This window comes from Mustela lutreola, chromosome 15, assembly GCF_030435805.1.
Source record: "Mustela lutreola isolate mMusLut2 chromosome 15, mMusLut2.pri, whole genome shotgun sequence".
Taxonomy (NCBI): domain Eukaryota; kingdom Metazoa; phylum Chordata; class Mammalia; order Carnivora; family Mustelidae; genus Mustela; species Mustela lutreola.
Genome location: NC_081304.1, coordinates 14,159,890 through 14,181,797, shown reverse-complemented (window position 1 = coordinate 14,181,797; position 21,908 = coordinate 14,159,890). Strand labels below are relative to the sequence as shown.

Genomic DNA, 21,908 nt, shown 5'->3' with positions numbered 1-21,908 from the left:
TTCTGTTTAAAGCAATATCTCCTGTACCACGAAGCACTGCATTCTGGCCGGCGGTCTTAGTTGCTGGGTTGGCAGAGAGAGGATGCTCCCCATCCTGGCAACTGAGAAGTTCTGAGTATGCCCTTGGGGTATACTTGCGTATCTTGTTAAGTCAGAAAAACATAAGGCTTAAAAACAAGATTTTTGTTTGCTTTAAACAGAAAAAAAAAATTGTCAAATGTTGTCCATCTGTACTAGTAGTTTTGTTGAACATCACATTTCTGGTATAGGTTTGTTTTGCATCATGAAGTTTTGAATGGTTAGATTCTCTCAAATGCCAAATTTCCATTTTGACTCTCCGCTTCTGGTTTAAACTTCTGGTTTGAACTGAGAATGCAGGCATGTTCTTCCGAAGGACAACCGAAGTGTCTCAAGTTAAATTCCGTCCATATCTGATGTTGATTAGAGTTCATTTTAGGTGACACTAAGCATGCCAGGTTTCCATGCTTTTGCCAATCCATTTCTTGTCAATATTTCAATTTAGCGTTTATTAAAAATTTATTATGGGCCAGGTATTGTACTAAGGATTGTTTAAAGATTAACTTCTGGGTGTAAAGTGGATGTGGTGGGAGATTAGACTGGAGAAGTGGGGGGGTGAGGTGAAATTAAAAAGGGTTTTATAGGGGCGCCTGGGTTGCTCAGTGGGTTAAAAGCCTCTGCCTTCAGCTCAGGTCATGATCCCAGGATCTTGGGATTGAGCCCTGCATTGGGCGCTCTGCTCAGTAGGGAGCCTGCTTCCTCCTCTCTGCCTGCCTCTCTGCCTACTTGTGATCTCTCTCTGTCAAATAAATAAAATCTTTTTAAAAAAGGGTTTTATATGCATGGATAGTCTATTTATTATGGAAGTATTTATTTCAGTATTTATTTATTATTAAAGTATAGTTGACTTACAAAGTTATGTTGGTTTCACGTGTACAACATAGTGATCCAACAGTTCTGTGTATTATACAGTATTCACTGTTGACTAGTGTAGTTACCATCTGTCACGATATAATGCTAATTACAGTATTATTGACATTATTTCCTTTGCCTTACTTTTTATCTCTGTGACTTGTTTTATAACTGGAAGTTACACAAACTGTATATAGGGTTATACAAACTGGAAGTTTGTATGCACTGGCAATTTCTAATTAAGAAAATGACATGATGCATACAAAATGAACAGAAGTTAACAGAGAGAAAAAAATGAGGGATTCCTGGCAAAAGTATCCCAACAAGTTTTTTATATTCCTCTGCTGCTATTATCTTCAGAACAAGCTACCATCTAGAAGTAGGATCTCACAATCTGAAACTGTGTTCTCTCCTGGCATTTTTTTTTTTTTTTTTTTTTTTTTTTTGCTAGCCTGATAAAGTTCTGCTTAGATGCTTTATATATTGGTATAAATGTTACCAGGGGATGTTTTCTTAAGTCCACTTGCTTTGTTTTTTGTTTTTTTTTTTTTAATTTTTTATTTTTTATATACTTGCTTTGTTTTTTGATAAAGGAAAGGATATGCCAAATATCAAAGGTTATATTCAAGGCTGCTTCTTTTGTTTCTTCAAATATAATCAGGCATCAGAAAATTTATGTTTTTGGGTGCCTGGATGGCTCAGTCAGTTAAGCATCTTCCTTTGGCTCAGATCATGATACTAGGGTTCTGGGATAGAGGCCTACTTCCCTCCCTCAGCAGGGAGTCTGCTCCTCCCTTTGCCCCTCACCCTGCTTTTGTGCTCTCTTTCATTCTCTCAAGTGAGTAAATAAATATTCTTAAAAAAAAAAAGAAAATTCATGTTTTTATTATTTATATTATTGTTTTTCCTGAGTTTATAATTCTTTTGTCTTGAACAGTACATGGTGGTATATTCATTTCAAAATTATGAGGCTTTCAATTTCTTGGTTAATATTTTTAATTAGCTCTTTATCCTGTGTTTAGGAGAAAATATAGTGAGAGGAGATAAAGAATCTATTAAGAATCTGCTAGAAATATTTGATGGGTTGCTGGAATATCTTACAGAACACATCAGTGAGACATCTCATGAGAAAAGTAAGTTTAAAAATAGAAATTTGATTTGGTTTATATTCTACATTCTACAGCCTGTCCCTTTTTGCCTTTTTTCTTTTTGCCTGTTTTTCTTCATAGGAATTGGAAACACTAATGTGTATACCTGGTAAATTTAATCATAAATTAAATCTCAATTCTTACTGTTCTTAGTGGTTGAGAAAAACTCTCCTAGACTGTCACCATGTCCTTTGTCAACTTAATTATTGCTTATAAATTACTTTAAAGCTAATCTATGATAGCTAAATTCTGGCCAAAATTGCCTATTGTCCTATTATTGCATGACATTATTGACTATAATTTCCTCTGTCAGAACTGCTATTTTTGTTACAAATTTGGATTTTGCTAAAGCATTAGCAGGAATTGGAATGTGTGTTTGTTTTTGTTTTTGTTTTGTCTTTAACCTATGTTTGGGTTTGTGACAGCCTGAACATTTTATTTTAGTCTTCCGGTAATCCAGTTTCCCAAATTGTAACAATTTGTAGTGTGAAGTTTTTATTTTATGGTTTTTAATGGTAATTATAAAGATTAATAGTGCCATTTTATTTTCCAAAAGGCTTATGGTTATTTAAAGTGGATCAGCAATATATAAAAGCTCTTTATAATCTTTGGCTCAATTTATCTCATTCCTGAGAATTTATCCTAAGGAATGATAATATAAAAGAAAAGTGCTTACAGGTCTTCACTGCAATGTTATTGAAAAGAAAACAAAGAACTGTAATGGCTTGAGATTGGTTGAGTAAAAAAATGCTCTATGTCATGATTAGAGTAATATATGACCTATGTAAGAATGGATTTACTATTTTGAAGTTATCCAGCATGTTTTCAGTAGCAGTAGCAACCAACATAAATTCTAATATGAATGAAGACAAAAATTTGGGTAGGCTTATCATTCTCATATGGTTGATGGTGAGACCTGTACTGTGATTATAACATTTGAAATTAACCTTAAACTTTTCAGAGATAGTTTTCTACCTTTTATCTCTATTGCTGAAAAGATTTAAAAGTATATGTAGGAAGGAAGAATTGCCACACAAGATACTTATTTCAAAAACTTTGAGTGTTTGAAATGTGGAGTATTTTGAGTGTTTAATGTATGTTCAATACATACCAGCCCACGGACCCTGGGAGGATTCAGAATTGCATGCCATGTGTATTGCTCTCAAACCTATACTCCAGTCAGGAAGACAGCCATAAATACATAGAATAGTCCCCCCAGATATGCAGTTTTCTTTCTGCAGTTTCAGTTACTTGCAGTCATCTTCTGTCCAGAAGCAGATGATCCTCCTGACATATTGTCAGAAGGTCATAATAGCCAAATGCTGTATTGCAGTGCCTCGTCATTCACTCACTTCATCTCATCACGTAGGTATTTTATCATCCCACATTTTCACAAGAAGGGTGAGTACAGTACAATAAGATATTTTGACAGAGAGAGCACATTTTTTTTTTTTAAGAGACTGGAGAGAGAGTGAGAGCATGAGAGCAGAGAAGGTCAGAGGGAGAAGCAGACCCCGCAGAGCTGGGAGCCCAATGCAGGACTTGATCCCAGGACTCTGAGATCATAACCTGAGCTGAAGGCTGTGGCTTAACCAACTGAGTCACCCAGGCACCCGACATTTTTTTTTTTTTTTTTTAAGATTTTATTTATTCGTTTGACAGAGAGATCACAAGTAGGCAGAGCACCAGGCTGGGGGGTGGGGAGTGGGGGGGGTGGACAGGCTCCCTGCTGAGCAGAGAGCCTGATAGGAGGACCCTGAGATCATGACCTGAGTCACTCAGGCGCTCCAAGCGACCACATTTTTTTTTTTTTTTTTAAGATTTTATTTATTTATTTGACAGATCACAAGTAGGCAGAGAGAAGGGGGGAGAAGCAGGCTCCCCGCTGAGCAGAGATCCCGATACGGGGCTCCATCCCAGGCTCATGACCTGAGCCAAAGGCAGAGGCTTTAACCCACTGAGCCACCCAGGCGCCCCGCAACCACATTTTTATAACTACTGTTGTAGTATATTGTTGTAATTGCTCTATTTTATTATTAGCTATTGTTTATCTTAATGTGCCTAATTTAGAAGCTAAACTTTGTCATAGGTGCAGGAAAAAGTGTATATATAGTGTTCAGTACTATCCATGGTTTCAGGCATTCTCTCGGGATCTTGGAACTTATCCCCTATGGATAAATAGGGACTCTTCTATAATAAAAAACATTATAGGAGAATTGGGGGAGAGTGAAAGACATGTGAAACTCACCTGATTCAAGGTTATCAGTAGGTATTTTGATGCTCTGTGTCTGTGTAGTCATTTTAGCAGCAAGATTAAGAGGTAGAAAACTACCTTTACGTGGAGATTAATTTAAAATTTTACACTGACAGCAGCAGCTTTTACAATGCAGTACTTGATTGTAAGTAGGAGAGGGACAATAATGGCTTGGTCATGGATAGGGCCGTGGGGATGGAGAGAGGAGCACAGAACTGAAAGATACTTACATGTGAGTCTGTAATAGTCAAATGCTGAGGCAAGAAGGGAGAAGGGATATTCTCTCTCCCTGAGAGAAGGGATGGGAATATTTCAAGATATTCCCCTTGAAATATCCCTTCTCAGGGAGAGAAGAAGGGATATTTCAAGGGGAGGTCAGTAGAATGCGGTGAACTTAGGGCTGCTAGGAGGGAGTTGCACAGATGGGGCCTCCTTGTGTGGTAGTACCTGAGTTGGGCAGTGTTTTCTAAAGTCTGATTCTCACCTTTGCAGGTCCAAGTTGGTATGGCAGTATTACCTAGAGCTGAGCAGATTCTTCAAAATGCCAGTTAATAATGGGAAGTAAATCTTTATTATCATGAGTCTCATCAGGTATACAGAGCAGCTTTTCTCTGTTACCTGAGCTAGCATTATCGCTTACTTAAACTGTAAGGACAAAAGATTTGAAAGGAGATCTTGAGTCAGTGCTGCATTATGCCCCTCATTGTTTGAAGCTCTCAAAGCCTCAGTTTTCTCATCTGAAATTCTTTCATGGCTGTAGTGAAGGTCGAATAAGTAGATATGCATAAATAGTTTAGCACTGAGCCAAGCTTGAGTAATTGAGTAAATGCACAATGAATGTTAAGTAATATTATTAAAATGTTTGTTGAAAACAGCAATAGAAAAAAAATGAAGGTGGATGTTCAAAGAAGGAATCTCTAGAAATGGATGGGAATGTCCATAAATCTGTATCATAGGTTCACCCACATACCTCCTGAAATTACCTTGCTAGTGAGTTCCTGCCACTGGTGAAAGTCTATTTCCCTGATATGTTGGGGTAGAAGAAAAGAGTGATCATCTTAAGGAAAATTCCATCGAATCCCTGAAGTAGTCTTATTCTTAGGTTAGGGGAGTGATAGTTTTGGAGCCCGAGGTAGGCTAACACAGTCATGTTGTTCTGAAGCCACAACCTAGTCTTCTTACCTCAGACATTCCTTACAGATAGAAAGGTGTTGACAAACAATAAAGAATGAACCTACGACCTAGCTTAAAAATAAAACACTGCTAATACAACTTGCAGACCCTGCTTTTAAGTAAACACTTTTGTTGTTTCCTTGTTAACCAAGTAATATGCTCATCACAGATGATGATTTGGTTCTTTCTAATTTCATGTTCACAAGAGCCCAGTTTGCCAGAAGAGAATGAGGGTGCCTTACTGTTCTTACCCCTACCTACCCCAGTATAAAAATAGCATTATTAATTTGGGGGATTTTGATACTGTTTTTGTCTATTCTAAACAGGTGAAACTGGACAGAGTTTTAAAGAATCCCATCAAGGAGAACTTTTGGAAGAGCCAGAAAGTATTAAGGAATCGAAGTCATCATGGAAAAGAGTTTCTTTTGAGAGGTAGCACTCAGTGTCTATGAATTTAATCATAGCAAATTATGCTTTTTTTTCTAAGAACTGAAATGGCACACAGTATACCAGAATAGCAGCAACAAACAAAACAAAACAAAACAAAAAACAAAAAACTAGTGTAAAAATGTTACTACCTTCTCATATTTTAAACCTTCCTGAGGGAGTTTTAAGAACCATGAGTTGTATGTACTTAATTCTCAGTATTAAGCACCTACTCATTTTTAAATTTTTCCCGAGGTCATCAAAACAGTTTATGTTCCTTATAGAAAACTTGGAAAGTACAGAGAAATAAGAAGCAGAAAAAAAAAGATGAACTCTGCTATTCAAAACTGAATAACTACTGTTGATGTTTTGTTATACTTTAGTCTTTTTTTACCATTTTGAGGTTTTTTGGGATTTAGTCATATTGTTTATATAATTTTTTTTTTTGCACTTTAAAGTTTTACACATCAGTAGTCTTCAAGTTGTTAAAATTTTTGTAATAATTCTTAAACACCATATAACAGACCATTCATATGTGTGCTTCATAATTGGCTAAAGCACTCCTCTGAATTGGAGGTGGTTGTTCCTGTGTTTTTTATGGTTTTAAAAAATATACATACTTTTATCTATTCTGTAATCTATTCTTTATTCTTTATGCTATTCTTTAAACTCATTCAAAGAGAATGAATGTTATAAGGCTATTAAAAGCAGTCGCTTTCCAAAATGTGATGGTTTATACACTCACTGGCAGTATAAAATTATTGGGTTACTGCACCCTTAAATCAGTATTGTTCACAAATATCAGAGTTTGTTTTATTTATTCATTCATTTATTTTTTAAGGTTTTATTTATTTGACATGGAGATAGTATAAGTAGGCAGGGCAGCAGGGAGAGGGAGAGGGAGAAGCAGGCTCAATCCCAGGACTCTGGAATCACGACTGGAGCCAAAAACAGCCACTTAACCAACTGAGCCACTCATGCACCCCAGCAAATATCAGAGTTTTAAAATTTCTGTGACTTTTATAGAAAAAATACAGTGTCATTACAGGTTTGATGGTAGTTACAACTAGAGGTTGAATATGATGATACGACTTTGTTTTAAATATCTGATTCTCCGTTTTTTTTAATGGAGTTGCTCTGATTTGAAAATCACAGGTAGTGCTTTCCTTTTATGTATAGTACATTGTGGAAAATATGTCTTGAAGGAGACCACCAAAAGATGAATTTCCTGACTTTATTTATTATTATTATTAAAGATTTATTTATTTACTTATTTATTTATTTGACAGAGAGAAATCACAAGTAGGCAGAGAGGCAGGCAGAGAGAGAGAGGAGGAAGCAGGCTCCCTGCCAAGCAGAGAGCCCGATGCAGGACTCGATCCAAGGACCCTGAGATCATGACCTGAGCCAAAGGCAGAGGCTTAACCCACTGAACCACCCAGGTGCCCCTGACTTTATTTTTATTATTATTAGATATTTTTTTAAAAGTGCAAAAGTGAAACAACACAAGAATATATAGTTCAAAATTAATACCTACCCAGACTCCACTCCCACACCCCTAGAGTATCCAATATTTATTGTTCTCTCTGTGTGTGGATTCTCCTACACATTTAATCCTTGACTGATCTATGTCAAAACAAAACAGACAAGCAGCAAGAAGTGATAAGCAGTAGAAGAGAGTGTCCTGCCCTTCTGCACATAACAGTGAACAGTTTGAATACCCAGAGGCAGACTGTTTGGAGGAGCTCTTGGGGTCCTTCTCGGGAGGGGCCCTCTGTGTTTAGGCTGGGCCCCAAGTAAACAAGGGAACTCTTTCAGGTGCTCCTTGTCATCTGAGGCTTTGGGTCCCTCTTGGGATGGAGATGAAACAGAATCTACCGGTGAAATAATTAGACTGGGAGACACGGCACACACCTTTTCTCTCAGAAGTAATGGTAAGTTGTTAGATGACAATTATTGTTATTCAACATATAACTAGGAAAATATAAGTAGTTTTACTTAGGAATGTTTGTAGTTGAGAAAAATAGAGAGAGCTGTAACTCGATAGAATTGAATTTCCAAGCGCATACCACTATTATCCTAAATGTGAACAGTTTACCTGAAATCAGTCAAGTAGGAGTCATAGGCACATGGGCAAACAGGTGGATGCAAGTTTGTGATGTAATATGTGGGACTTGATACTCTGGGAAGAGACTTCTGGATGCAACATTCAGATTACCTCCTAAGTGTAGTTTCTTAAACTGGGTGACACACTCTTTTCATGGTTTCAGCCAACAAGTCTGTATATCCGGTGGCAATTTTTCTGCCAGGCATCAGGCCACATTTCTCATAGTCTGCTACTTGTATACAGTAAATCTAAATATCTCTTTTAGACCCCTTTTGAGCCTCCCACTTTGCTGTCCTCCCAACATCCCATTCCCTGTCCTGCCTACCTTAGTTGACATGCTCTTTTTCTGGCATCATATTGTTTCTTCTACTGGCAAATTCACCCTACAAAGCCCAGCCTCCCCCATGTGTCTCAGGTTCTAAGCTTCTGTATTTCTACGGTGTGGCCCTGTGTCCTTATTTTGGTAATAGCATTCCCACATTGCATCGTTAACTTTGAGTATGTATATTAGGTACACTGTGTTTCAGGGACAGTAGCCACATTATATTCATTTAGCAAATATTTAGTGCCTTCCCTGTGCTAGGCAGTGGTGTTAGAGTGGTAACCAAAAGAGACACAAATCCCTTCCCTTGTGGAGCTTACATTCTACTTGTGGAGGCAGCCAACAAATAAGACAAATAAATGAAGTATATAGTAAAATCATTCATATTTATCTTAGTATTCCAAAACTTTGCAAAACACCAGGCACACAATAAGTTGTGGGGAGTTTTTTAATGGTAGAATAGGAATGCTAGAGAGGAACTAATTATATTAAGTTGGGAATCAAGTGGCCAAATTTTTATGCAGACTCTGCTACTGGCTATGTGACTTTGGACAAGGCCCTTGTCCTTGTCCAAGAAATTGAGCCTCAATTTCTTAATGTGTTAAATCAGAGAATTCAACAAACCATCTCTGAAATCCCTTTCAGCATTAATACTTTTATTCCAAAGAGTAAACACTGAATTCCAAGGAATTAATGCTCAAAGAACCTATGTCTGGAAGGTTAGACAGTAGACTAAAGACATATTTGCTACTGGGAGGAGCAAAGTAAGGGAATGACCAGAGTGAAGTGTAAGTGGTAATGTTTCTAGAAGGAAGAGAGTCCGATGGATTGACAGAAGGTGGAAGGGATGGTGATTTTAGAAATGGTGTTCTGTGATAGCAACTACCACATAAAAAGGTTGCATCTGTAAAAAGTGAATTATTTTCAGATTTTAACTATGCAGATTATAATGCAATTAAGGCAAAAGGAAAGGTTGAAAGAAAAGCTAGGATAAGGTATTTGGGTTTGAGGTCATAAAGGGCTATAGTAACTTCCTCTTATATTTGGATCTAAGTTATCAGGTAACTGTCACCATATACATTCATGGGTGTCTATTTAGACTTCAATTCCTGGGCTGTGAATCATTTTTAAATTCAGGTAAAATTGACATGTAACATTGTTAGTTTCAGATGTACAACCTAATGATTTTAAGTTTACATGTATTGGGAAGTGATCATGACATAGGTCTAGTTAACATTTGTCACCAGGGAGTTGAAATTCTTTCTTTCTTGAGAGGGTAACTTTTAAGATCTGTCCTACTTGTATACTGTGTTCCCCTTACTTATTTAACTAGAAATTTGTACCTTTTGCCAGCTTCAGCCATTTTTTCCTACCAGGGCCACCCCCCCTTTTTAATGAAATATTATATACATTTTTCATATAGGTATACTTACATAATTGAATTTTATTAATGCTTAGAGTCGACAAGTTCAGAATCTTCCTAGTAATAAAACACGATGTCCCTAAAACAATCTAAAAATTAAAGGGAGAGATTTGAGTGTGTCATTTTCAGTCTGACAAAAGTTCCAGATGGTAACTAAGCATGAGATTTTAGGAGAAATTTCATCAGAAATAAAGAGATTGAGTTTCTTGGTCATCCAAGAAACTAAAGAAAGAGTGGACATAGCTAGGGAAGAGTGAGTTAGCCTGGGGTCAAGCTGATGACAAATTCATTTTGGGTAGTAGAGAAATTGTGGGCCACGTTAATGAATTTTGAACATTAGATCTCAGATGCTCTTCATGTGAAATAAGTTATGGAGGGAGATGGACATATTTTAAACATTTTGATGTGAAAATGCCATGTTGCACTGGATTTATGGAAAAGAAAAGCACAAAACGATGTCTTTGCTGGTTTTTAAAAGACAAAATGAATGTCAGAAATTTTAAAATACACAGTGTCTTGGAATAAATTGCATGGAGTTTGGGATCTGTGCAAGGTGAATATTTCTGTTTGTAGTGATTATGTCTGTTGATCATTTGGTAACAGTGAGATTGGAGAGTACACATACCTTCAAAGTGAGGAATAAGTTTATGGTGAAGTCTTTCATTAAATTGAAGAAGACATAAATAGTCATTTGGAGAGGGGGGAGTCCTAAATCCATTTTGTTAGTGAAGAGTACATGTACTGTATAGTTTCCAAAGGAACAAAGTGGATATTCAGAAACATTTTAATACAGCTCTGTGTGTAATACTATAAAGCTGATAAAAAATATTAAGCATTTAAAAATTAGACAAAACAATTTGACCTATAAATCTTTTTATGATGGTATCAGCCAAGATTCTTAGCTCAGAGATATATCCCCATAACAGTGTCCTGCAATTCTAGCACCTCTTTGTATGTGAGTGTGTTCCAATAATGCTATTTACAGTGGTTCCTGACTGGCTCATTCAGTAGTGTGTGTGAGACTCTTGATCTTGGGGTTGTGAGTTCAAGTCTCACATTGGATGTAGAGATTACTTAAAATCTTGAAACAACTTTTTTTTTTTTTTTAACAAAAACAGTTGGTGGGTCAGATTTGGACCTTGGGCCATGGTTTGCCTACCCCTGACCTATAGAAAACCACCATTAACATTTTAATTTCTTTCCTTACAGATACATAAATGGGTATCTCATATGTGTATCTTTTCAAATGTAATCATATAGTACATATTAGTTACTTTTTTAATTGAAGTGTAGTTGACATACAATATTACATTAGTTTCAGTTGTTACATAGTGATTTGGCTACTACATGTTACGCTATTCTCACCACAAGTATAGCTACCATTTGTTATCACACATAACTATATTCCTTCTGTTGTACCTTTCATCCCTGTGACTTAGTCATTCCATAACTGGAAGCCTGTATACCTTTCACTCTACTTTACCCATTTACCCATTCCCCCTACTTCCTCCTGTATAGAAACCATCAGTTCTCTGTGTTTGTGGATCTGTTTCTTTTGTTGTTCATTTGCTTTGTTTTTTAGATTCCATATGTATGTGAAATTGTACTTGGCTTTCTCTGACCTATTTCACTTAGCATCATACTCCCTAAGTCTCTCCATGTTGTAAATGGCAAGGTCTCATTCTTTTCTATGATGAAGTAATAGGTGTGTGTGTGTGGGTGGGTGTGTGGATGTGTGTGCGCACACGCGCGCGCATACACGTGTACACCACTTCTTCATTTATCAGTGGACTCTTAAATTATTTCCCTATCTTGGCTATTACAAGTACTGCAATTGGGATGCACATGTCTTTTCAAATTAGTATTTTTTTCTTTGGGTAAATACACAGTAGTGGAATTACTGAATCATGTATTTCTATTTTTACTTTGTTGAGGAACCTTCATACTGTTTTCCGTAGTGGCTATACCAATTTCCGTTTTCATCAACAGTGCACAAGCGTTCCTTTCTCTTCACATTGTTGTCAGTGCTTGTTATTTCTTGTCTTTGTCAGTGTAGCCATTCTGACAGTTATAAGGTGGTATCTCATTGCAATTTTGATTTGCATTTCCCTTGATAATTAGTGATGTTGAGCACCTTTTCTTGTGTCTGTTGGTCATCTATATGTTTTCTGTGGGAAAACGTCTATTCAGGTCCTGGGCCCATTTTTTAATCTGGGTTTTTCTGGTGTGTTGAGTTACATCAGTTTTTTAAAAATATATTTTGGGGATTAATCCTTTATCAGACATATAAATTGCAAGTGTCTTCTTCTGTTTAGTAGTTTGCCTTTTCACTTTGTTGATGGTTTCTTTCACTGTGCAATTTTTTATTTTGGTATAGTCCCAATAGTTTATTTTTGCTTTTGTTTCCCTTGCCTCAGGAGACCTGTCAGAAAAATGTTACTAAAGCTGATGTCAAAAATATTACTTGCCTGTGTTTTCTTGGGGAAGTTTTATAATTTCAGGTCTCACATTTAGTTGTATAGTACATTTTGCAGTAATTTTTGTGTATTGTGTGTTGAAGTACTCCAGTTTCACTCTTTTGCATGTAGCTGTCTACTTTCCTACATCATTTATTGAAGAGACTATTTTCCCATCGTATATTCTTACCTCCTTTGGTGTAGATTAATTGACCATATAAGCATGGGTTTATTTTTGGGCTCTCTGTTCTGTTCTTTTTTTTTTTTTTTTTTTAAGATTTTATGTATTTACTTGAGAGAGAGACAGTGAGAGAGAGCATGAACGAGGAGAAGGTCAGAGAGAGAAGCAGACTCCCCATGGAGCTGGGAGCCCGATGCGGGACTCGATCCCGGGACTCCAGGATCATGACCTGAGCTGAAGGCAGTCGTCCAACCAACTGAGCCACCCAGGCGTCCCTGTTCTGTTCTTTTGATCTTTTTTCTGGTTTTGTGGCACTTGTTTTTCTAAAGAAAAGTAGTATGACATAAATCTTTACTTTTAATTTGTATTAGTGGTTCTGGATCTTCCTCTCTCCTAGTTACTAAAAGTAATGGGTAGTTTGAGCAATCAGACATAGTTCAGTGATTGTCATTTGTGAGATTTTTATCCCCTGGGTAAAGAACTCTTGGTTTTTAGTATAATAATTCAGCAACAAAAAAATTCTACCTTTAACATTTTCTTTTCTAGGTGCCAAAGGCCCTAATGAAATGCAGTCCAAAAAAGCCTCAACCGTATCATATGAAGAAGCATTGCAACCTCCCTTATCTAGTTTTTTGTCCAAGAACAGAACATCCTTTGTTGAAGACAGTGAGTAGTAGTGTGGTGTTAGTGAGTTAGAAACAATAGTTAGTTCCTGGAACAATTTCTGTTGCTATTAGCCTTTTTACTTTTGTTGCTCTATACTTTATATGATTCTTTTGGTTTTACATGATCATATCTGTAAATGTTTGCTATTAATTATAAGCTCTGATTTCTTAAAATGTTTTTTGGTTGCATGTTTTACCTCCACTCTTTTATTACCTAATGTTTTCTTAAAGACTTTAGTACAGTATGAGTCTCTAATACATTAGTATATGAGTTTGTGGTCTTCAAATTATTAGGGAATGATAAAATACAGTAATTTGAAAAATACTCTCATTTCTTACTGTTCTCTCTGGGATTTTACTTAGTATTACATAAAATCATTGTAAATGTCTAACAAGTTTTATAACCTGTGGATGAACCATAATTTATGTAGCTATTCTTCAAGTCAGTTAGGTTTTTAGTATCTGTAGGTATGTATGATGTATTTCTTAGAGTTTTATCTTATTGTCCACTTTATTTTTGCCAACCAGTGGAAATTCCTTCTGTGGATGTGATTCCAAGTGCTAGGAAGCTAGGAGAACCTATTCGATCAGCTATTCCTTTACATCCACCCTACCACCCTTCAGAGCCTCGAGCACCCTGTCCCATAGGAAAAGAATACTTGCGTTCAAGTCACATCTCCCCTGCCATGAATTCTCCTGTAGAGGACACAGCATTTTCTGTGGTAAGTGGAAAAACTTGCTTATAATTAGATAGAAGTCTCTAGATCTAAGGAGGTCTCTGCTAGAATAGTAGTCAGGGATACCCTGCTAATTAGAATACTGTACTTCTGAAATTTTACCTCTGCATATATCTGCATGTTCTGACTCTAAGGCAGTAGGGATGATTGTATAAAAAGGCAAATATTAAAAGCTAATGTGCATTATGTGTTCATTTTGTATCATGCACAGTTGTAGATATTATACACGTATTGAATAATTTACTCCTCACAGTAGCTATGGGGTAGGTATGATTTTTATTTCCTATGAGGAAGCTGATATAAAGAGATTAAATATTTTGTCTCAGGTCGTACACAGCAACTGTAGAGTCAGGATTTGAACTTGGTATTCTAGTTTCAGAACCCATATTCTATGTCCTTAGTTAAATCACTTAAACTTTTATAAGTATAAGAAGCTATGGGGGCACCTGGATGGCTCAGTTGGTAAGTGTCTGCCTTCAGCTTGGGTTATAATCTCAGGGTTCTGAGTTCGAGCCCCACGTCCGGCTCCCTGTTCAGTGGAGAGTCTGCTTCTCCCTTTCTCTCTCCCTCTGCCTCTGTCCCTGCTTGTGCATTCTCTCTCTCTCTCTCTCTCTCAAACTCTTTTAAATAAATATATAAAATCTTTAAAAAGAAAAAATGGGTGGGGGGAGGGATGCCTGGGTCAGTTAAGTGTCTGCCTTCGGTTCAGGTCATGAGCCTAGGGTCCTCGGATCAAGTCCTGCGTCAGGCTCCTTGCCCAGCAGGGAGCCTACTTCTCCCTCTGCCTGCTAATCCCACCTGCTTGTGCACACATACATACTCTGTCTCTGTCTCACCCTAACAAATAAAATCTTAAGAAAAAAACAAGTATGAGGAACACTCATTCATATTCCTATTACAGTGTGAACTACTATTAATACCTTGGCCTATTTGCTTCCACTCTTCTTTAAAAAAAAAGTCCCTTTTTGGTTTTTTTGTTTTGTTTTGTTTTGTTTTTAAGATTTTATTTGACAGAGAGAGAGTACAAGTAGGCAGAGCAGCAGGCAGAGGGAGAGGGAGAAGCAGACTCCCTGCTGAGCAGGGAGCCCTATGCGGGGCTCAATCCCAGGATCATGACCCGAGCTGAAGGCAGCCGCTTAACCAACTGAGCCACCCAGGCGCCCCAAAAATCCCTTTTTGTAAAGTTATCCTGTCCCTATCCTACAAATGAACAGCTAGGGATATGCAAAAGGTAAATTTGTAAACAATGATACATTCGCATTATTAAAAATTCAAACAGTGCATAAAAAGTGCAAAGATGAAATAAAGATCATTAGCATTAGGTGGCTATATTCTTTGAAACATTCTGTGCATCTGTTTCAGATAGGAGGGTGGATAGATAAAAGGGATCATAGGCTAATGGTTACACTTGGGAGAGTTTTAGGAGAGGATGGTAGAGCTTTTGATTGCTGGTAATATTCTATTTCCTGACCTGAGTGGCATGTAAGTGAGAATATTCATTTTGAAATAATATTTGACCAGGACATTTAAACTTCAATAAAAACTTTTTAAATGTGCTTGTATTATAGTTGTTATTTACTAAAAAGTGTTTAATTTTACTTTGGTAGAAGAGAAAGGTAAGTGAAATTGAGAGATTCTTAAACACCAAATGCTTCTTCATAAGATTTCCTCTGAGATTAAGAAATAAATTATTAAATGAGATGCCTAGGTGGCTCGTCTGCCTTCAGTTCAGATCATCATCTTGGGGCCTATGATCAAGCCCCACATTGGGCTCTGCACTCAGTGGGGAGTTTGCTTGGGGATTTCTCTCCCTTTCCCTCTGTCCCTTCCCTACTGCATTCCCCCCGACCCCCTGTACACTTGCACCTGCTCTCTCTCAAATAAATAAATAAATGTTTGAAAAAGAAATTGTTCAAAACATTGAGTTTATATTCATATTTTAGAAGATTTTATCTTTATTTCGATTTTGGACAGTTTCTGTTGACTTTTTAATACCAAAGAGAATGATTTTAATACACTTGTGATTTATTCATTTTTTTCATTGTCCACGTGTAGCTGTAGCCCCTAAATTTTCATATTGAGAACACCTCACCTGCCTTTATATTTTAATGGCTCTCTGACCCACAGTTTTTATCTGAGTACAAGTTTAGAGACATTGCTCTTCCATTCCTTTGGTATTAAGGATCAAGAGAGTATTTTGACATTTTTTTTTTTTTTTTTTTTGAGAGAGCGAGTGAGCATGAGCAAGGTGTGGAGGGGGAGGAGCAGAGGAAGAGGGAGAGAAAGCAGCTTAAGCAGGCTCCACCCCCAGTGTGGAACCTCAAGCGGGGCTCAATCTCCTGACCTTGAGATGATCTGATGCCAAAATCAAGAGTCAGACGCCTAACCAACTGAGCCAACCCAGGCACCCTGACAAATGTGTTTTTTTGTTTTGTTTTGTTTTTTTTTAAAGATTTTATTTATTTGACAGAGATCACAAGTACACAGAGAGGCAGGCAGAGAGACAGGGGGAGGCAGAGAGCCCAATGTGGGGCATGATTCCGACCCTGGGATCATGACCTGAGCTGAAAGCAGAGGCCTTAACCCACTGAGCCACCCAGGCGCCCCACAAATGTGTTTTTAAAAAAGTAAAATAGGGGTGGAAGAGTGTGCAACTCTTGATCTCAGGGTCGTGAGTTTGAACCCTGCCAACAGGCTCAAATGTTGGGTGTAGAGATTACTTAAATAAATGAAAAAACTTTAAAAAAAGTTAAACATGGAGAGTAAAGGGACTGAGCTTTGTGCCACATGTCCCACCCCCCCGCAAAATGTTTCTATGTGCCATCTTTTGTAGCTTTTTCAAATCAACTGTCTTTTGTTTTTAATAGGAATCAGATAATAAAGTTGTCTTAACTTCAGAGTTGACTAAAGATAGCAAACAGGAAATGTGTTCAGCTCAGATCCAAGGCCCTAGGACAAGGAAGTTTCCCAAAGGAAAAAGGTAACATTATTGCAGTCTGTTTTCAGTCCCTTTGCAAAGGCATTTGAAGAAAGGAGTATACTCTCCAGACTTAGCTCTGAAGATCAGTATGAAATATTTGTTAAAAGCATGCATTACAGCACATTTGGCTATTTAAATGTCACATGGTCATTTTATTACAGATATGAAAGCAGACCTGCAGTCTCATCCTGGGATTCAGTCCTCTCCCAGAGGCCAAGAAAGAGATTAACAGAACAAGAATTACATGCAGTTTCTGAGAAACTCTCTCAACGGCTCTCTGAACTAGATTGGGCAAGTCTTATTTTTTATCTATATTGAGTTTGCCATAGTTGGTGAATATTAAAGTGATCTAATTGAAGATGAACGCTAAGCTAAGGCACCAAAATTAGTTGTGTCTTAGTTACTGTGAAAATGTTCCATTAATCAGGCAGGTAGGACATAGGATGAGAAGTCATCTCATACTTAACCTTTCATGATATAACCAAATTTGGTATGGATTTATCCTGATTTTTACTTAATTCTGATGAAAACTAATCATTTAACTGATTACATTAAAATCTTTATTTTAGATACACCTAAGACAGATTTGGTATAAAATTAGATTTTGTGTAAAATTAGATCTCTTGATCCTCACAAATCCAGTATTACAATTTGGGGGTATCATTGAATAAATGTATTAAATCCTTTTGTAATTTACTATAAAGTTTACTGACACTGAATAGTCCATAGCATTGATATATACCCTTCAAAAACTAAATATGCATAAGCATCTGAAAGTTATTAGTACCTAATTATGAGAAGAAGCTTTTTAAAGATTCTACTTTTCCAACTTATATTCTGCTAAAATCAGTGAAAGATGTTGAAAAGTGTTTTTTCAATAGATGTTAAAAAGTGCCCTGGGTGATCGAATTAAAGATAAGACTGACTATGAAGAAGACGGTATTGGAAATGAAGAGATGGAGAGTAGGAAGGATGAAACCCTGTCTCAGCACAGTGACAGCATCATGGAGTATGGGCCAAAGAAGCGAAGGCCAGGTACTTATCCCAGAGAAGCCAGGATAAGGATGTCCGAGGGATCCGTTTAGGGACTTCTATTTGTTTATGACTGGGTTTCTTATTTTAAATATTTCAGAAATATATAAAAGGTGAAAAAATATATCTTCACCACCTAAAAGGAGATGCTAGTAATTATATATGCTTTACACCTTTTGAATTTAAAAATAAGAGTTGAAATCCCCTCTGTCCTCCCCACAGTCCATTTTTCCCCTCCTTCAAAGAAACAACTCTCTCAAAGTTTATATCTTTTATCCCTGTTTTTATTTTGTTACTTTATTCAGATACAATTGACACACAACACCGTATTCACTGAAGGTGTACAGTATAATGATTTATTTATAGGTTGATTGTGATATTAATGATTGCCTCAGTACGTTTAGTTAACATTTATCACTTCACATAGTTACAAGTTTTTTTCTTAAAACTTTTAAGATGGAGGCGCCTGGGTGGCTCAGTGGGTTAAAGCCTCTGCCTTGACTCGGGTCATCATCTCAGGGTCCTGGGATTGAGTCCCACTTCGGGCTCTCTGCTCAGCAGGGAGCCTGTTTCCTTCTCTCTCTCTCTGCCTGCCTCTCTGCCTACTTCTGATCTCTCTCTCTGTCAAATAAATAAATAAAATCTTAAAAAAAAAATTTTTTTAAGATGGGATTTTTTGCAACTTCCAGATATGCAGTATGTTAACTATAGTCACCACACTGGACATTATATCCCCAGAACTTATTTATAATTGAAAGTTCGTACCTTTTGATCACTTTCACGCCCACCTCTGGTAACCACCAGTCTGTTCTCTGTATCTATGAGTTTGGTTTTTTTAGATTCCACATATATATGAGGCCATACATTATTTGTCTTTTTCTGTCCGACTTACTTTCACTTAGCATAAGGTCCTCAAGGCCCATCCATATTGTCACAGATGGCAAGATTTCCTTTTTTTCCTATGGATGAATAATATTCTCTTATGTATTTTTCTTTATCCATTTATCTGTAGATGGGCATTTAGGCTGCTTCTGTATCTTGGCTATTGTAAATAATGCTGCAGTGATATGGGGGTGCATGTATCTTTTAGAGGTAGTGATTTCTTTTCACTTCTGGGTACCCAGAAGTATCAGTGGGTCATATGGTACTTCTAATATTTTGAGTGACCTCTGTACTATACTACATAGTGGCTGCACCAATTTATATTCCCCCTACCAGTGTACAAGGGTTCCTTTTTCTCTTTATTCTCTTCCAACTCTTGGTATCTCTTGTCTTTTTTATCATAGCAATTATTCTAAACCTGTAAGGTGACATCTCATTGTGATTTTTATTTTGATTTCCATGATGATTAGGGATGTTGAGCCTCTTTTCATGTACTCTTTTTTTTTTTTTTTTTTTTTTTTAAAGATTTATTTATTTATTTATTTGACAGAGATCACAAGCAGGCAGAGAGGCAGGCCGAGAGAGAAGGGGGGGAAGCAGGCTCTCTGCCGAGCAGAGAGCCCTGCGGGGCTTGATCCCAGAACCCTGGGATCATGACCTGAGCCGAAGGCAGAGGCTTTAACCCACTGAGCCACCCAGGAGCCCCTTCATGTACCTTTTTTGGCCCTTTGTAGGTTGTCTGGGGGAAACTATCGAGTTTCTCTGCCCAATTTTTAATTGTATAGTTTTTGGGTTTTGTTGTTGTTGTTTTCCTATTGAGTTGTATGAGTTCTTAATGTATTTTGGATATTAATTCTATATTATATCTGATTTGCAGATATTTTCTCCTGTTAGGTTGCCTTTTCATTTTGTTGATAGTTTCCTATGCTGTGCAGAAGCTTAATATTTTCCCATTTGTTGATTTTTGCTTTTGTTGCCTTTGCTTTTGGTATCAAATCCAAAAAAATCATTGTCAAGACCAATGTCAAGTAGCTTTTACCTGCTGTCTTCTTCTAGGAGTTTATGGTTTCAAAGATCTTACATTCAGATGCCTAATTCATTTTGGTTGATTTTTGCATATGGTGTAAGATAGGTTATAGTTTCATTCTTTTGCATGTGGCTGTCCAGTTTCCCCAGTCCCATTTATTGAAGAGACTCTCTTTTCCCCATTGTATACTTTTGGCTCACTTGTTGTAAATTAATTGACCATATACGTGTGGGTTTATTTCTGGGCTCTGTATTCTGTTCTGTTGATCCTATGTGTCTTTTGTGCTAGTACTATATTGTTTTGACAGTATAGCTTTGTAATACAGATTGAAATCAGAAAGTGTGATGCCTTCAGCTTTGTTCTTTTTCAGGATCACTTTGGCTATTTGGGGTGTTTTATGGTTCCATACCAATTTTGTGATTGTTCTCTTTCTGTGAAAATACCATGGGAATTTTGAAGGGATTATACTGAGTCTAGATGAATTTGGGTAGTATGGGCATTTTAACAATATTAATTCTTTAAATCCTTGAGCATGGAATATCTTCCCATTTATTAGTGTCTTCTTTTATCAATGTCTTAAACAGTTTCAGTATATAGGGCTTTTATTTTCTTGGTTAAATTTATTTGTAGGTATTCTATTCTTTGTTAAATTATCATTCAAGTATAGTTAACATACAGTGTTAATTATTTTAAGGTATATAGTATAATGATTCAGTAATAATGCTGTACATTTCTCAGTGCTTATCAAGCTAAGTATACTCTTAATCTCCTCTGTTTTACCTATCCTCCACCCACCTCCCCTCTGGCAACCACCGGATCTCTGTCTTTGAGTCTGGTTTTTTTATTTCTTTTTTTGTTTCTAAATTCCACATGTGGGTGAAATCATTTCTCTTTTTTATTTTTTTTTTTAAAGATTATTTATTTATTTATTTGACAGAGAGAGATCACAAGTAGGCAGAGAGGCAGGCAGAGAGAGAGAGAGGAGGAAGCAGGCTCCCCGCCGAGCAGAGAGCCCGATGTGGGACTCGATCCCAGGACCCTGAGATCATGACCTGAGCCGAAGGCAGCGGCTTTACCCACTGAGCCACCCAGGCGCCCCATCTCTTTTTGATTTTTTTTTAACTTAGCATTCTACTCTCTAGGTCATCCATGTTGTTGCAGATCAGAAGATTTCTTTCATTCTTTTTTATGGCTGAGTATCTTTTAAGCAATTGTAAATGGGATTGTTTTCTCTTAGCATATAGTTCTTAGCATATAAAAAGCAACTGATTTTTGTATACAGTTTTTTATATCCTGCAACTTTACTGAGTTCATTTATTCTAACAGTTTTTGGGTGGGGTCTTTAGCGTTTTCTATAACTACTGTAGTGTCATCTGCAAATACAGAGTTTTATTTTTTCTTTTTCAATTTCAGTGCCTTTTTTTTTTTTAAGACTTTATTTTTAAGTAATCTCTACACTCAACATGGGGCTCAAACTCACAACCCTGAGATCAAGTCACATGCTCCACAACTGAGCCTGCCAGGTGCCCCTGAATGCCTTTCATTTCTTTTTCTTACCTAATTGCTCTGGCTAGGACTTCCTCTACTGTGTTGGATAAAAGCAGTAAGAGTAGATAGGCATCCTTGTCATGTTCCTGAAATTAGAAGAAACACTTTCAGCTTTTCACCATTAAGCATAATGTTAGCTGTAGGCTTATCGGATATGGCCTTTATTATGTTGAGGTATATTCCCTTTATACCCAGTTTATTGAAAGTTTTTTCCCTGAATGGATGTTGAATTTTGTTAAATGCTTTCTCTACATCTGTTGAGATGATCATATGTTTATTCTTCATTTTGTTAATGTGGCGAGTCACACGGATTTGTAGATGTTATTCCATCTTTGCATTGGAATAAATTCCACTTCATGATGGTGTTCATGATTCTTTCACTATACGGTTGAATTCATGGGAGTTTTCGGTGGCTCAGTTGGTTAAGTGTCCAACTCTTGCTTTTGGCTCAGGTCATGATCTCAGGCTAGTGAGATCAGCCCTGGCATTGGGCTCCATGCTCAGCAGAGTCTGCTTCTCTCCCTCTGCTTCTCCCCCTGCTCATCCACATACACATACTTTCTTTCTCTAAAATAAATGTTTAAATATATACATACACACACACATATACACACAGT

At 37.0% G+C, this 21,908-nt stretch overlaps 1 protein-coding gene across 1 annotated transcript in view; it reads left to right on the top strand.

Moving 5' to 3' along the window:
* Positions 1-21,908, top strand: part of CEP95 (centrosomal protein 95) — a 41,769-nt gene that overhangs the window by 4,522 nt on the left and 15,339 nt on the right. The window contains exons 4-11 of the mRNA XM_059149223.1: positions 1,953-2,063; positions 5,832-5,937; positions 7,750-7,865; positions 12,967-13,086; positions 13,614-13,807; positions 16,690-16,802; positions 16,964-17,093; positions 17,684-17,837. Of these exons, the coding sequence (XP_059005206.1) occupies positions 1,953-2,063; positions 5,832-5,937; positions 7,750-7,865; positions 12,967-13,086; positions 13,614-13,807; positions 16,690-16,802; positions 16,964-17,093; positions 17,684-17,837 (1,044 nt within the window). The remainder of the gene's footprint in view (positions 1-1,952; positions 2,064-5,831; positions 5,938-7,749; positions 7,866-12,966; positions 13,087-13,613; positions 13,808-16,689; positions 16,803-16,963; positions 17,094-17,683; positions 17,838-21,908) is intronic.